General features: G+C 37.5%; 1 protein-coding gene across 3 annotated transcripts in view; it reads right to left on the minus strand.

Moving 5' to 3' along the window:
* Nucleotides 1–17,061, minus strand: part of SCAF4 (SR-related CTD associated factor 4) — a 43,326-nt gene that overhangs the window by 5,275 nt on the left and 20,990 nt on the right. For all 3 annotated transcript variants that reach the window (XM_065676801.1, XM_065676802.1, XM_065676799.1), the window contains 9 exons: nucleotides 15,642–15,727; nucleotides 14,034–14,224; nucleotides 13,142–13,242; nucleotides 11,956–12,069; nucleotides 11,089–11,245; nucleotides 9,335–9,489; nucleotides 4,149–4,311; nucleotides 3,934–4,014; nucleotides 3,661–3,840 (listed from right to left, as the gene is read on the minus strand). In XM_065676801.1, coding sequence (XP_065532873.1) covers nucleotides 3,661–3,840; nucleotides 3,934–4,014; nucleotides 4,149–4,311; nucleotides 9,335–9,489; nucleotides 11,089–11,245; nucleotides 11,956–12,069; nucleotides 13,142–13,242; nucleotides 14,034–14,224; nucleotides 15,642–15,727 — 1,228 coding nt within the window. The remainder of the gene's footprint in view (nucleotides 1–3,660; nucleotides 3,841–3,933; nucleotides 4,015–4,148; nucleotides 4,312–9,334; nucleotides 9,490–11,088; nucleotides 11,246–11,955; nucleotides 12,070–13,141; nucleotides 13,243–14,033; nucleotides 14,225–15,641; nucleotides 15,728–17,061) is intronic.

The following is a 17,061-nucleotide window of genomic DNA, read 5'->3' on the forward strand; positions in this document are numbered from 1 at the left end:
TTCCTGTGAAGGAAGCATCCACTCTGTAATGTAGTAATATTTGGGTGAGCTCAGAGAATATTGCGGCCTGTCTTTTATAATTCAATGCAGATTACAAAAAGACCATGTAGTGTCTTAAGAGCAAAGCATCAAGGGAGAAAAGAATGGCAATTCAGCACGCATTAACAGGAAATGAATACCAAGTTCGATGAGAGCTACAGTAGAATTAATCATTGATAATATGTAATTATCAGTGTAGGAATTTTGGTAAAAAGAGCAGTAGACCAGAACCTACAAACTGCAGCATGGTGTATTTAATCAAGATAATAGATCACAGAATCTCCATATTCAAAACACAGCACCTCCATCAGCAGTTTATTACTGGTCCAAATTACAGCATTTGCTCAACACTAACAAGTTGGCAAATCAAAAATGATTTAAAAGCCTGCCACTTTCTGCAATATGCACATGGAAAACGAGTCTAAAAATATCTGCTTTGCAGATCATTTAGAAAATTACATACGAGCACATACTCACAAAACCAGTTACAGTCTGGTAGTCTTGTTCAAATTAAGAACAAGAAACTATAACAGCAGCAAACAGGATCAAGGATACAACTACAATCAAAACAACCCAAGGGTGGTTTTTAGAAGTAAGCACAAAAAATTCAGACAAGATGTCCATGAAGGATCACTCCTCTGAAGCACAAACATGTCTTTGTTGGAGGTGATGAAAGAATTACATTGGGGAAATGAATGCAATTAGCAGAAATGGAACAGAACGTAACTTACATTCCTAAGAAAGCATACGAAATCATACAACCACCAATTTATAGAGTTGCTTTGTAACATATCTTCCACATAAAAACTGAACAGATAGATAAGCTTCATTTTTAAGTTACAAACATCAGAAAAGAGCTCCTGCGTTTGTACAGATTACATGAGGTGTTCTCAAGCAAGGCTTAGATTTCTATGACAGTCTCTTCAAAGCGATCTTCACTCCTTGAATTCAGCCTGCTGAAGTAAGTTCTTCTATCCTCCCCAAATAGCTGAAGAACATGTCTTCATTCTTCATGTTACACTACTCAAGCCCCTTCATCCCTATTTCCCCAAGCAGAGTCCTCATTACATACTTCATGATGCTGTCAAGCATATCTTTCTTCCACCTTCTTATCCTAGCTTGGAGAGCCACATCATGGGAGTGTTTCATGAGAGTTTGAGAACCTCTTGAGAAATCACTCATGCCACAGTCATTTATTCAGATTGCTAAAGCATACCCTTGTGAACATGAGGTCCTTCAGTCTGAATACTTGCCTGTGCTTTCCCATGGATAATTGAGGGTAATCCTGTACCTACTCACTTACTTTGTCGAGTTCATCTGCCTCTGACCTGTGCAAAATGCATGTCATCACTAAGGCTACATTGTCAAGCCTCCAAGTATTTCTGGGCTCCAGGACTGCAATGCATATGCAGATTGCATCTCATGTCCACACACATGCTAAATCCCTGGCCCACTCCATTTCCCATGCTTTGATTTCCCTGGGAGTGAAATCTGACACACAGAATGAGAAGGTATGATGATGCAGCTTTGTAAGCTCTTGAACTCAGAGGACAGGGAGGGTAAGGCTTTAAGGGACACTTCTTTGCTATTTAGATTAGCACCAGTAGTGGAAAATGTCACCTCCTTCCTGTTTTTCTTCCAGGGTAAGGAGAGACTAGATCTGGACTCTCACAAACAGAGCTAAGCTCAATCGATGAGTGAATCAAAGTGGTTCTAAGAAGATCATTTTAATTGTGTTAACTTACTGGAAAGTTTTAAAAGCAAAGACAACCGATATTAAACTTTTACCTTTAATAATGTAAAACATTATAATCTGTTTCTTCCTATTTTCTTCTATCTTGTATCAGACTGTGAACAGCCCCCCTTACCTCTGAAATGTCAGGATGGAAGGATTTTAAGTAACCCCTTGACTATAAATAACTACTTCTTGAAATAAGACACTATCACTTAAGTAAACACACAGATCTCTAAGCTATTACTTCAGGACCACTCTGGAAGCTCACACATGCTATCTGATTAAACAGAAAAACTCTTCTATCCCCTTGCTGATGAGTTGTTGATGAATGTTGAGAGAAGTTGTCCATGTGGTCAGAGTGACTTCATCTGCCTCACAAATTTAATAAAACCATCGGCAAGTTCTTGATCAGATTTATCAAATTCAGCTTCCTTGGAGTTGTAAAAATAAAAAAAATTGCTACTGTCCAAGTAACTCATGTGGGTGCATTGTTCTTCACTCCAATCTTCACTTTGTAAGAAACGTACACATTTTCTTATGTGTATGGTGATACAGCAGACTGCAGAGTAACTTAATACATTCTAAAGGCTTGGCATAAAAAGTTCAAGCTGTGCCGTACAAGACACAGTACCATGAAACTTCAAACATCTGGTAAAGCATATTACAATTACAAAAAGTGTAATATGATCATTAGGATGTGAATGTCGCAAATGTATAGTCTGATAATCTGTACCGCTACAATATTCTGTCAATCCATGGTGTCACCATAAAGCTTCTTAAGTTCTTCTCTCTTTGCCAAGCGTCCCAAGACACTCTAAAACAATTAAGCTGCTGGGTTTGCACATCTGCTTTGATGGATTTTAAAAAGCAGACTCATTTTCAGAGAGAAGCAGCTCTTCACTTTCTGAATGATGCCCTTATTTTAAGTTTCCAGCACAAAGGATCCAAAGAATCACTAGTCGTGGCTGGACAACTTAGCCATCAAATAACCCAACAGAGCTCTAAGGTAAATCTTTTGGGTCTGGCTTTTTTTTCCCCTCAGTGTACCCTGCAAAGTTTTGGGCAGAAACACACTAAAACAAAACCAGCTTTTTCATTCACTTGTTAGGCTCTCATTTAGAGGTCCGAAATCCCACAAATGTACTAATCTCATTAAAATTTGTAGGAAACAAGTCTCTTGAGTATATGCTTGACACTGAGCCGTAAATATATGCACTTAGCAGACCTCTGTATCATTAAACAGCATACACTCTCTTTTAAGTTCATATCATACCATGAAATGTAATTTATGCAAGATATCCAAAGTTAGCTTGGTATTGCTGGTCAAAACACCACTTTGTAATATTTAAAGGAGGTGACATATTGGTAAAAAGGTTTCAAAATCTGTAATACTGCAGGGCTGAATAAAAGCACTTTCCCCATTTTATTAAAATTATTTATTCCACACATTAAAAGTATAGTGCATTTTCACAATTTTAAAAAATACATTAAAAAATACTGTTTGTAAGTTTTATACATGTAACAGTTGAGTCTAAACCACAGTTCATATGTCATATGGATGTTCTGGTGCAAGTTATTTTCTATATGGTATAAACCTCATTTTGTTCAATGTAGACAGCATTTCGTTCTGTCTTGAATTTGTAACTTAAAAGTTACAGGCTTTTTGTTTCTTCAAAAAACAGATCTTCAATAAGGAAAGCAAATTTACTGCTCCTTTGTGCAAAATCAAGCCTCTAAACATGACTTAAGACTCAACAGAAGGGCAGAGATTTCAAAAGTTCAGAAAACTCTACTTCCCCATGAACTATAAGTCAGTGCAAAATCAAAACTGTGTTTTAAATTCAGGAGAACAATAAACTGAAGAATATACACAAAAGTAAACTTACCAAGATGCGGAATAGCTTGGGTGACTGGAGCAGGTGCATTAGTAGGAGGTGGAACAGTTCCATATATTTTGGAACTTTCAGTAGTTTCAGCAGTCCCTCTGGATCCAGAAACCACTGTTGGGATGGGATTTCCTATAGATGAATCTTTTGTAGTGTCTTCATTCACACCAGTTGCTGTAGCTAAGAAACAATGCATTGATGTATTAAAAAGTCAGCTTTTCTGCTCACACGATACCTTCCTTCTACTGCTGCCTGCCCAAGACTGAAACTTACAATTTGGGATGTTTACTGCTGGAGTGTGAGGAACAGATACCGGAGGAGTTATAGGTGGTGGTGGTCCAGGAGGAAGGAAGCCTATAAAAAAAAAGTGTATATTAACACTGCGTATTACTCTACCAAAATATACTTGTACGGTTTATATGGCAGATGCTTTTATTTGCTGCATGGTTAAAAAAGGACTTAATATTCCTAAAAATACATAAATATACCTGGGGGTAAATGCATTGGGTTGAAACCAGGTCGTAGAAATGGAGGAGGTGGCGGTGGTGGCACTCCAGGAGCAAATCCAGGAGGTGGGATTCCTAAAGGTGCTGTGAAAGCAGGTGGTTGGAGTGCACCAACCACAGGAGGACCTGATGGATGTGGGGGAACCTAAGAAAAAAAGAAGGGGAAAAATATGTTACCTCAAAGCTGAATGAATTATTTGTTGTTCAGCTGTGGACTGCTGCCTTCTGTGCTCCATCCATCAAGGAAATTTAAGCTACCTTAAATTACTCTGCAACAAGGTGACTTACGTAACTGACCTAATCAGCAGTCAAAGAACTCCCACAAGTTAAAATATCAACAGTGATCTTGTTCACCTTTGTACTTAAAGAAAAAATTATTCACTGTGTTAAATCAATATTAATGCATGCTGCTAATTCATCTAAATATACTCTTCCTACTTTAGCTGGTACTCAAGTGATCATAACTGACTCACCTCCACGGCCATCAAAATTTCAGAACTACCGCATCAAGACCTTTCATAACTCATTGTTTATTTCTAAAGGAGAAGCCTGTACTGGTTTATTCTCAGAACTGAAAGCAGTGGCATCAAACCAATGTAAGCAAAATACTCTGTAAGCCTGAAGAAGACACAAAAGCTGCCAAACACTCAACAGCACTTCAAAGTTCTGTTCCAGGTTCTTTACCAATGCCTAGGTTAGTGAGTTGAGGCACATTAACACTTCTACTATTAGAATTTTAAAGTCAATTACCACAATAGGCTTTAATTCATTAGGCTTTAGTGCAGACCAGCCCTTTTTATCTTTAAATGGGTTATTTATTGGTTTATAATAACCCGTTGATTAGGCCCAGGCCTGAAGTTAAGCTAACTGAGCAAGATACAAGAAACTACTGGATGTGGCACAAGAATTGCCAGACCTGACAGGTAACAATGTGCAAAGCTGGCAAAAGTTCCCCCCTCAGGGACAGCTGGATTCTGCAGGTAGTTAAAGAGATATTATGTGAACAAGAGCCAAACTTCAGAGAGGAACAGAAAGGAACACTGGGGACCTTCTGGGGACTAGGACCTTGCAAGGCCAACATTGTGCAGGTAAACCTATCCAGGAGTACCATATAAGCCAAGAGGAACATTAGCTTTGAGAAACCCTAAAGATGTTTCCAGTGATCACAGTTAAAAGCTTTAGAAAAAGTTCCAAAGCCACAGTAACCCAGTAGTTCCTTTTGTTTGTTTTACAGGGCATTCCTTCAAAGAACAAGGTAAAAATCAGATAGAAACAGCAATGGATTCATTGGTCGTAGCAATGTTCCATGAAGCAAATGTTCATGTACAGAACACTCAGAACGTGTAAAGAGCAGAAGGAACTGAGGATGGGTACCAAGAAAGCATAAAGGTTAAAAAAAACAGAGGAAACTTGCTAATTGCTGTCAGTCTTTAAGTAGTTAAGAGGTGAGACAACTCTGGATGAAGTATGTGTATGCTTGGGTACAAGCAAGGCTTGAGAAGGCCTAAAGAATAGTAAAATATGATGGAACCAGAACAGAATATCAAAGGAAGGATGATTTAGATACATATTAGAGGATATTCATACCCAATTATCCGAGTTTAACTGCAGTACTTAATTTTTAAATAAAAAGTTAACCCTCTAATATGTAATTGTAGGCAGCATGCTCAAACCTTGCCTTTATGCAGGAAGAAAAAAGGCAAGTAGTAAAAATCTATGCATAAATGTCACAACGTCTAATTCAAAATAGAATTTGAAGTATAAAGTTTCTCTGTCTTTTAAAAAGATGGAACCAGTGGTTAATCAACATTGACAGATAACAAACACAAAGGACAGGTAAACAGTTTCAGAATAGCAGCTAATGAATTGGATAAAACAAAGTAACAAAAATGCTACTGGGGAGGCATTGTATTAATGAGGAAATAAATACCAGGAAAACCTGGTATTTTACTGGCAACACTGGAAACTGGAATAACCAATCTCTCAGTAACTGTAATGCAGACTGCGAGGTGCATCTCAGTGAACACGTCTTGGGGGCTGGCCTGTGTCTGAGTACAACTACTATTTCCTACTACCCAGATTGAGACTTGCAGGAGAATCACTGGCCCTCTGAACTAAAGGAGCAAGGTGTACTGTGCTACTTGGAGCATCAGTGCTCCAAGACTAGCACGCCTGGATTTTCCAGCAGGAAGACTGGAAAGTAAGAGTCTGCCAGTTTCATTAGGAAGGGTATGAGATGAATATTGGACCAAAGCATAACTCCTACATCTAGTTAGGTAGAATGAGCATGTGAGACTGAAAAATAGATCAGGAAATTTGGGAGGTACATACAAAACTTGGATGCCGATTTCTGGCTGAAAATCCATTAAATGAAGAAAAGGGACTTGGGGTTGGACTGGAAAATTTACAGAAATGGAGACCTAAGCAAACCCCCTGGACTTCAATGTATAACCCTGGCAAAGCCTGAGCCACTGTTCTCTGTAAAAGAATGGTAGTTTTGGTAGAGTAACACCAAACTCTGCGAGGAGAGTGGAACACCAATTGCCCAAAGCGTCATCAGCAGCTGCACAACAAAAGCAGTCATCACAAGTGCTATTAACTGAAACTGATTCTCAACAGTGCATAAGTAACCATATCCAGGAATACCGTAACAAGGACATATTACTTAATGGCAATGGTATCATAAATATCAAATCTGGATCCCAGATGCAGCAAAACTGGGACCCACATCACAGAAAATAATTAGGGGAGAGTTGTTTACTTGGGTGAAGATTGGAATGGAGAAAGACAGGAGAAAGCCCAACAAAAAGGAAGGCCAAAAAGTGAGAAAAAAAGTTAATGTGAATCCTGCTATCAAAGCTGTTTGGGTTATCTGTCAGGCAGCCCTATACTTGATCACTGCAGCCTACACCAGGACAATGCGTAAAGCCTGTTGTGAATTACCACACACATCAATCCTGCTTCTCCAGTCAGAGGGACTAGGCTGGACAGGGTGTTTTCCATTGCTAGCAGGGGAGCAGGAACACAGACAGATTGATCAACCTGGTATTGCTGTATGTGCCCATTCCAGGCTGGGCAGCGTCAGTAGCTACCCAGCACTCACAAAACCTTCACACTTCTTAAGAGTCCCAAACACCGAAGCCAAATACAAATGAAAGTAGTTCTGCTTGCATCAGAGGATAAAACCACATCAGGTAATTCATTAAAATGCAGCAGTATTCCACAAAGTTATTTAAAACAAAATAAGTGGAATATAATGAGCTTTTTCCTTTAGGCACTAGGTCACACTTGCATACTACAAACACATTATTTCTGCTACTACCACCATTAATGTCATCACAGCTGAACTTCATTTGAAAGTTATAAGAACTGTTTAAAAATTATTACGCTATTGCAATTTTAGGGCCGGGTAAACCAACCGAATTGGTCAAGTGCAAGCACAAGAAAGAGTTCATAGGGAAAAAAATACGAAGATTCAATACACTTCTCTGATCCTGGCCTGAATTTGCGAACATGCAAGTTTCTTTGTCATGGTAAAAACTGAAGCTGATGAGGCAGAGACAAGCAATCAGAACAGAATCATAGAATAGTTTTTACAGAATTTATAGAATATAAAATAGTTAGGGTTGGAAAGAACCTTAAGATCATCCAGTTCCAACCCCCCTGCCATGGGCAGGGACACCTCACACTAAACCATCCCACCCAAGGCTCTGTCCAACTTGGCCTTGAACACCGCCAAGAATGGAGAATTCACAACTTCCCTGGGCAACCCATTCCAGTGCCTCACCACCCTAAAGAATTTCTTCTTTATATCCAATCTAAACTTCCCCTGTTTAAGTTACTCAATATATTCTCAAACTGGCTGGTTTCTTCTTTCTGCTTTTTCAGCATGGATTTAAGGAAAATAAACAAAAATCACTACTTTTTAATACAGTAATAGCTATTAAACCTCTCTGAAATTAGAAAATTCACATATGTCCTCAAATCACATAACTGGCTAAATTATGTGTGTCTTTAATTAATTTCAATTATCGATCTCTTCTGAATGTCTACAATTATTGTAGTTCATAAATCACATTTTCTCAAGATATAATTTTCTTCACACTTCTTGACATTTAGGATAAGCATACTACTATTTTAACAGTTACAAGGAAAGCTTTTAATATAGAAGTTGTAACGTGTCTGTCAATAACTACTGTTCTATTATTACACGTGTTACTGAGCAACAGCTATTACACGCTACTTAAACTAATGGTAAATTTCCAAGTGTTCTTTAAGTGAATGAACATATAACATCAGCTTTGACTAAAGAATCATTATAACAATGAAGTAATTCCCAAATGCTGTTCAAAGAGAGTATACATAATACGAACAAACATGAAAGCAACGTGCATATTTTAGAAGGTCTATAGCACATTTAAGTAACCAGTGAGGAAAATTAATGAGGAAAACAGAAAAATGCATTCATAGAATTGAGAGGACGCAATTTAGCCCATTAATAAAAAGAATCTACTGCAATAATGCATTTGGGACTGAGAACAGATATTAGAAGGGCAGTCCTACAATGCTTCAAATAAAGATCTGGCAGATACACATAGGCTCTGCCTACATTAGCATTAGAGCACCCATGAGGTTTTGGAGCAAACTGTCCACTGTTCCCACTAACCACGTGCTGACTCAGCTGCCTGGACTATCCTGGTCTATGCAAACTACATCCCTTTTCAGGTAAATCAAACCAGACGCTTTGCTCCAGCTGGGCACAAAACATGCTCCAAACCCTAATGGGTAAGGTTTTTTCCAAGTCTTCCATTGCCACTGCAACTTAGCAGAAAAGGAATGTTCTTCTATGAGACTGTATTGCTTTTTTACATCAGGAAGCTCAAATAATGGACTTCCTGTGTCACAGTGAATTTACGGCACAGGAAAGTTAACTTCACAAACCGACAGCATGGCCAGTCTGCTAACAAGAGCTTTTTTAACTGGGGACAACAACCTGACAAACACACACACACACACACACACACACACACACACACACACACAAAAATCAGCTAGTTACTATTCATTGTATTTCCTCCCTCTCTTTAATGTACACATTGCCATACTGAATTATTATTTAAAGTAAGTTTTTGCTTAGATATCCAGAGCAAATGAGAAGCAACTCTCACCTGTGGAGGAGGTACTGTTATCGGTGCAGGCATGGGAACAGGCATTGGAACAGGTAAAGCTTTAGGTATAGGTGACACAGGTTCATTATGTGCAGCTTCTGCACCTCCATTTTGAGCTACCTCATTTTCAGATTTCTTGGTAATACCCTTCCACTCTATTAATAACAAAAAAAAAAAGAAAAAAGTATCAGCTCAACAGAAACAGACAAGCAGTCAAGTACTGCCTTGTGAAACTGCCATGGTTTGTGATGTTTAAAACAATTAAGTAACCAAATTATTCAGACACTGAGATGCACAACACAAAGACGCATTTAGCATATTTCTGACAATAAAAATTACACATTACTTTAAACACAGTACAACAAATCACTGAACCATAGCAAGTATATTTGTTTGTTTCATTAGTCATTTTACAATTCTTAGCACTCGACAGCACTTATGTATGTCCAGGGCTCTGAAACACATTATCTGCAACAAAACCACTAAGGCTGCTTTGGGACAAGCTTTCAACAGATTTATTCCACTCCTCTTGTGCAAGAAGGCAGCAGCTTCTTTACTAATTTGAGAAGTCAATTCTGAAGAAATAATATTTTTTAAGTCTTGACCAAGGAAAATGGGAATAAAACAAAGAACTGCAGCAAAACAAGAAATAAGAGAAACATCAAATATAGCATTAAACTCATTTTACAGAAAAAATATGGCTCTTGTTGTTTGTCAGGACTTCTCAGGAAAAGACAGCTAAGCAGAAAAAAGGAATCAGTGAAGAAGCATTCTGGGAAAGAGAATAGCACCAAGACGACACCGAGGTTATGTCTGTCCTTCATTACTTTCATTTTAAATACACACTCAACTTATTTTTGTGTATTTATCATGAAGAGATGACGCTACTTAGAATAACCACCACCTCATTAATGCGAATTGGACAGAATGACAAAACCCTGAAATAATGATTAAAGAAACCAGCCAGCACATCACACAATGGTTAAAAACAAGACAGTAGTCTAGAGCACCAATCTGAAGAACTGTGGGCAATTTCCATTCTTAAGTACTGCATTCATTTAGTATTACTTGAAAAATCACAACAGCCAGCACACCAGCAACTCTGTATTCTTTCAAAGCCTGTAACAGATTTGAAGGCACTGATTATACCAGGTGGTATGGTTAATACAACCATAGAAGCCTGATTTTCACTGCTTGCGTAGAAAATAACAAGAATTCTGTTAGGTCTCTATAAATACAAGACTTGCTAAAGAAACTGAAAATGCCACAAGTGTGAAAACTAAAGGCACTTTTTTTTTTTTTTTTTTTAGAAATTATAAAGTTGCTGTCAGCTCAGTTGCTACACAAGTACCCCAAAGGCAGGCTCATTTGCTAGGAGCACCTGACATACACCTGGGGTTTGTGGGGAGACATGACAGGCACACAGACAGACACACAACAGGACAGGGGCCAGGACCAAACTGGCTCTAGGACTAACAAACGCAAGACATCTGCATCATTCACTACCATGAAGGGCAAATACTTGCACAGCTGACAGATCACTTGGTATTCACATGCATCTTTAGCACAGCTGCACAACTGTCCTGAACTGCTTACAAACTCTCTCCAATCTATGGGTTACACATGCTGCACTTTTCGACCACTTCAGGAATTTCATATGCACCTCAGAGTCACAGAGGTCAGCCACACCAACTCCAGCACAACAGGACAATCTCTCTTTTTTTTAAGCATTTAAAGATGTAACAATGATTTACCTGGACTAAGAGTTTCATTGTCCAACATTCCTCCTTCACAGAAACTTTCAAGATCTTCAGGTTTCACTTTGTCCCATGGTATGTAAGTAACACCCAATTCTACGTCCCAATACTGCTTGTAATCTGGCTTTATTCCTTTATTCAAAGCCCATGCAATCTTTGGGGGGGGGGGGGGGGGGGAAATACATGTAGTCAGTAAATTTCTTCCATGTTAATGGATTTAATATGCATTTCTCACAAAACAGCAAAATCATTTGAGGTTAAAAAGCAAAAGAATACTCTTAATTGAAACAGCAGGAAAAAAGGGTTAGTTACATAACTCTGAAATAAGAGGGGTTTTAAAGCAGACTTAGCTCTTATTTCTTGGCCTGACTTTTGCACATGATTTGTAAAAGAGTATAAAGACAGTTTCTTCAAACATTCCCTAGTCACTAACATTAATTCTGTTTCCCTTCAGAGGATGGTGTCACACTCTAATACGATATTCTACAAAAGGAAGAACTTCACCAATGAATGCCTTCTTCCTTATTTTATTAGTAGTCCTTGTAGGATTATCATACTTAATTAAACTGTTATAAGACAAATAACCAGCAAGAAGAAAAACATAGTTACAGTTCACTGCAGTGTCTAAAAGGGCACCATTTTTGTTGGTTAAACAGACAATTACTGGCAATCTTTCAAGGAAACTGATACAAGTTCCACTGGTTACATTACAGCACAGGAAGAATACTTATCAAGAAAAGAAGTGGCCCATTCACATAAATTTAGAGAATACCATATCCAGAATACATAATAGTATAGAACAGATGAAAAAGGATTACATATTTACAGTAACTTGAGAAAAGTTTGACATTTTCCAAGATGTACCTTTATTGATTTCTGATTGACTTTGAAGTTTCCTCGGCTCAGTTTTTGTAGGGCACGGTAAGCATCCTGCCTGTGAACCATTACAATATAGGCACATCCTCTAGGCGGTATCATCTGTGTTTTAAGGGAAAAATAAAAATAAAAGGTTTGCTAAGGTTTGCTAGCACATAAGCAAAGTAATGAAGAACGTACAAGTGGTCAGTTACAGTGAGCTGGAACATCAGCAGGTGTTTCAAAAAGGACTGTAGAAGTATGAAAGAAAACAATAGCTTAAAACACTAAGATACCCAGTATCTTCTGGAAATACAAATTTCTAGTAAATTAAAAGCAACTTGTTATGTGCAAAGTTTTAAACTGTTCTGTGAGAGAATATGGACAACCATTGGATATTTATTTAATCCTTCAAAATTGTTAAGCAGCAGTGTTCATGTAAATGCTGTGGTCTGGCAATTAGTTAGTTTGTTGGAAGAAACAAGACACTCTAATACCCTGCTTCATTTCAGATACCACGAGCTGCCAGCTGCACCTCCACATTCAGTTTTATCTGCGGTTTTGTAATAATTCTTGTTATTTGTAATGCATTTGAAAAAAAACTTTGATGTTATTTTACAAAATTTGGGAATAGGAAAAAATTACAGTCGCTTCTTTTTGTTTGTTTAAATGAAATTTTATAGCTACCAGAACAGCTATCATTTATATACAAAAATATCTTTAAGTACAGCAAAGCATAACAAGTTCTCCATGCTTATGACTAAAATGACAAAGGAGAAACAAGCAAAAGAAAGAACACCAGCTGAGAGTTTACATTTCTATAATCAAACAAAATGGAGCAGACAAGGAACTCAGTACCAGAGCAGGTAATTCTGTACCCATCTCCTCAATAGCCCTTTCTCATTCAGTTCTCTCCAGAGTATGATTTTTTAAATGAATATGGGATAATCTTCTGTATTGCCTCCAAGAGCATTTTTAAACTGCAAGAAACTAAAGCAATTGCCATCTTGTCTTTATATAAAGCGGCCAAATGAATTGAATTTACACATTAGAAAACACAACAATATAGGAAATGAGAGCTCTTGAATCTTTTGAATGTAGCAAAAGCAGAGCTGTCTTAAAACAGTCTGAAAAGACTTTCAGTAATCAAGGCCTACGTTGCAAGTGTAGCTTACACTGAACCATCTATACTTACATTTATTGACTCAATTGGGCCAAACTCCTCCAAAAGACTTCCAACATCCTGTTGAGTTGTCCTTTTGTCAAGTTGTCCTACCCAAAGTGTAGTACTACAGACTACAATCAAAGAGTTAACATAGATTGTAAGAGCACTTGGAAATACACATTCCACAAGTCAGAATGTCAAAATATTCATTTTAATATTATCAATTATACAAATAAAAACCAGCTAAAATTAATACGTATATTTTAATCTTTAGGAGTGTTTGGAAAGAAACCTCTAGTTAAAGGATGGAAAAGAAAAACATGGTGTTTCAGCTTTTTCTTTCCTCATTTTACAGCCAAAATATTTGTGACTTTGAGATACTTCACAGATGCCAAACTATCTACTATGAATGAGTAAAGGAAGTATAGGGATGTGTGGTGTATTTAATTCTTTCCAGCTTTACAACAGTTCAGAAAATAAATGATAACAGAATTCACTTTAACTCTGTCTGGATGAGTCTTAGAACCCACATCAAGTAGCATTAAACTCCAGAAAAAAAAAAAAAAGAAAAATAACACACACTAGACCAAGAGGTATCTTCTGGGATATCCTGAGCAGGTACCATACATTGAAGATAAGTGGACTCATCAACATCAAATTCTTTTTAAAAGTCTGGTAGATACAGTTAGATTAGTTTTTCTAAAAATACTCATTTGTCTTCCTAGTATTTCATTTCATGCAGGCATAGTATCTACTGTAGCATCTTCAACTTCACAGAACTCTAAAATTCATTATAGAAAATAGTGGCCACAGACAAAAAAAAAAGTCCATATATGAGCCAGAAGGTGTTGAGCATCTGAAAAAATGGTATTACAAGAATTTGCAGAGTTGCATCAATAATAAAGAGAAAGAATAAACTTACCACTAACAGTTTCTGACTTGATCTGAGGAAGACCTTTTGACCTGCGTTCTCTCTCCCGCTCACGTTCACGTCTTTCTTGTGACCGAGACTTAGGAGAGTGTCGGCGTCTATCCCTGGACCGAGATCGAGATCGACGATGGCGTGACCTTCGAGATCGAGAGCCAGATCTTGAACGTCTCCTTTTAGGTGACCTAGATTAAGTAACAGCCATGTACATTCAATTTTTCTGACACAGACATTAACAGATAGGTAAGTATTTCAGGTATCTATTTAAATCATCAAGCAAGTGTTCAGTCAACTAAGAAAACTAAATCCAAGTTCATTCACATGCATTTAAAACTAGAATAGATTTTTACAGCAGCTTTATTAACGCACTCCAGCTGAGCAGTTTGTTAACTTTTCAAATTCTTCTTTTCATTTTGTACTGAAGTTGACTATCAAAATTATGTCCACACTAACACAGAAAAAAAAATTAAATCTGCTTAAATGAGGAATATGTTTACTGCTTTTAGAGAAGAATGTCTAAAAACCAGAGTAAACAAATTCTGTCACTGAAATTGTATTTTACATCGTGTCCCAGTTCTAAACCACTCAAGGTCTGGAGGACAGAGTAAGAAAGTAATTCAAAGACATCATATGAAACTTGGCAAAGGAGAAGCTTTGCTTTAATACTGGAGCCAGATTTGTTAGGCCAGCTGAGATATGCGATATACTGCCTCTGTGACAGGCAAAGTCCCATGGTATACCGGATCACAGATTTCTTCGTAAGAAGTGTGCCTTTAGAGCACAGACAAAACTAAACTATCATATTCTGCTTCCCTAAAATTTACTCAGTATTAACAGGTATGGAAGTAACTCTACCAATAGAAGACAGCTGTACAGACATCAAATTTTCCTTAGAAGGTAGATGACTTTCAGAAGTTCACAAGTCTTAAGAGTCACTAATATGTTTCTTATTTCAGTACTGCACTGTTTCTGAAGCACATACAACACTTAGCTGTACTTATACACAACTCTCCTCAGAGATAAGAAACTGAAAGGGTCTAGTTTCTTTCTCTCTTTCTGAAGGGGAATTCAAATAAAGCCTTGACAGTTTTGACGTTACTAAGAAATTTCACTAGTGCTGTCCATACAGAGAATAACATACAGACAGTAATTTCTTGTAATTAATCCTTAGATTAAATTGAAATGGACTACTTTGCTAAACATATCTTCTTGCATTTAGTCACAGAATCCAACCTGTACAGCTCAATTGTGCACTTACAAGAAACTACTTCTAAGGAAGTATGCTGAGCAGGGCACCCCACAAGAAGCCGACTCGAAATACAGGTAACAGGACTATGTTCTAAGCTCCACTAATAGTTCAAGGAGTTAGCTCACCTCTCACCTATTTAGTGTCATCTCAGAAGTTACCACCCCCACAGTAGATTTGGCAGCACAGCATCAGATTCTCTGTGCTCCAGGTAATCAGCATTAACTCTCCTCAGCATTTGTAGAGAATTCATAAAGCTTTTCTAGTCTTTGGACATGACACACATAAGTTCTTATACTAAAATCCAGTATTTGGTATAATATATACCCTCACTAGAAGAACTTTCACTAATTTACCTTGATGCAGACCTGGATCTTGACTTTCTGTTGTCAGAAACATGACGCTTTCCCTCTTGAGTAGGTGGCTGCTCCACTTCCATATCCTAAAAGATGAAGTTGACTGGTGAGTAGCGCAAGCTTTTAACTTCATTTTTTGCCTAGACTCAATTATGTAACAGCACTAAAATTATATTTCATATTCACATATGTGACATTAAAATGTAGTGCAACCCTCCTCGCAAGCTTCACCACTGCTTTGCAGTCACTAACAGGGAGACAGTCCAGTGTTACATGAACTTCATACAACCACTGCAAAACATAATAATAATAATAATTAACACAAAATTCTCATTTTGAATTTGCCAATTACTGTTTTTCCACAGAGTATGATTATACTCATTAGAAGGCAGTCAGTGGATCTTGCTCTGTCTACTACAACACTTTTCTCCAAGATGGTATAGAAAACTACTTTAAGCCATATAAAAAAGCAAATTACAATAAATTTGAAGAATGAAGCAGTAAGTCATCAAAACACATCAAATATAAGAACATACTTAAAAAAAAAACCCAAACACAAACCATTAAGTTCAACACAGTTCTTCCTTCCTACTCCAGATCCTCTACAGCTTCCCAGTATAGAACATACTGTGTCCTGCCTAAACTCTAAATAGTTTTCGTGATGCCACCCTGAGAGGGAACATCCAAACAAGCAATATTTTAGGATGTACTAATTCAAAATAATTCAAGACTAAAAAAAATAATTAAAAAAAAACAGTTTTGAGTATTGTCCCTTTATTCCAAGTGTAAAGCAAGAACTTAATTCTAGAATCTGCACTATCACAGGTCACCACATAAAGACAGCGTGGTACCACCTCCGTTTCTCATTTTAGGATTTCCTTTGATTGGAACAAAAGAGGCAAGTACATTCAATTTCTTGTTGTTGTGGGTTTTGTTTGCTTGTTTTGTTAATTACAGGCTCATAAAGAAACTTGCTCTTTGATTTCTTCTAAACAGCCAGTTACCAAACCAACAATATCCTCCAAACTCTTAGGAACAAGAGAGAGGTGCTTGAATACACTTGAATTTTTTAAAACTTTTACAGACCTCCAAGTTCATTTCCACTACATTAATGATCTACCAGGCCCATAAAAGTTAACTTTTCCAGATCATTTCTCTCCAGAATGAGATTGCTTTCTTAGAACTCAATGGAACACAATATTCCTGAAGCATGATGCTGACATGAAAGGGAAAATGAAAGAAAGTGAGAATGAAATCCTAAAACTTTGACAAAAGGAGGCATAAAGCATACATAAGCTGGTTTTACCAGACTTCCAAAGTACCAGGCTTGTCATGAACAGCACTGATGCTCTCTAACTTTCCCTCAGATAAGCAACGTCTTATAGCCATCTCTGACTACAGTTATCATGAAATTTCACCT

The sequence above is a fragment of the Lathamus discolor genome, chromosome 4, assembly GCF_037157495.1.
Source record: "Lathamus discolor isolate bLatDis1 chromosome 4, bLatDis1.hap1, whole genome shotgun sequence".
NCBI lineage: Eukaryota > Metazoa > Chordata > Aves > Psittaciformes > Psittacidae > Lathamus > Lathamus discolor.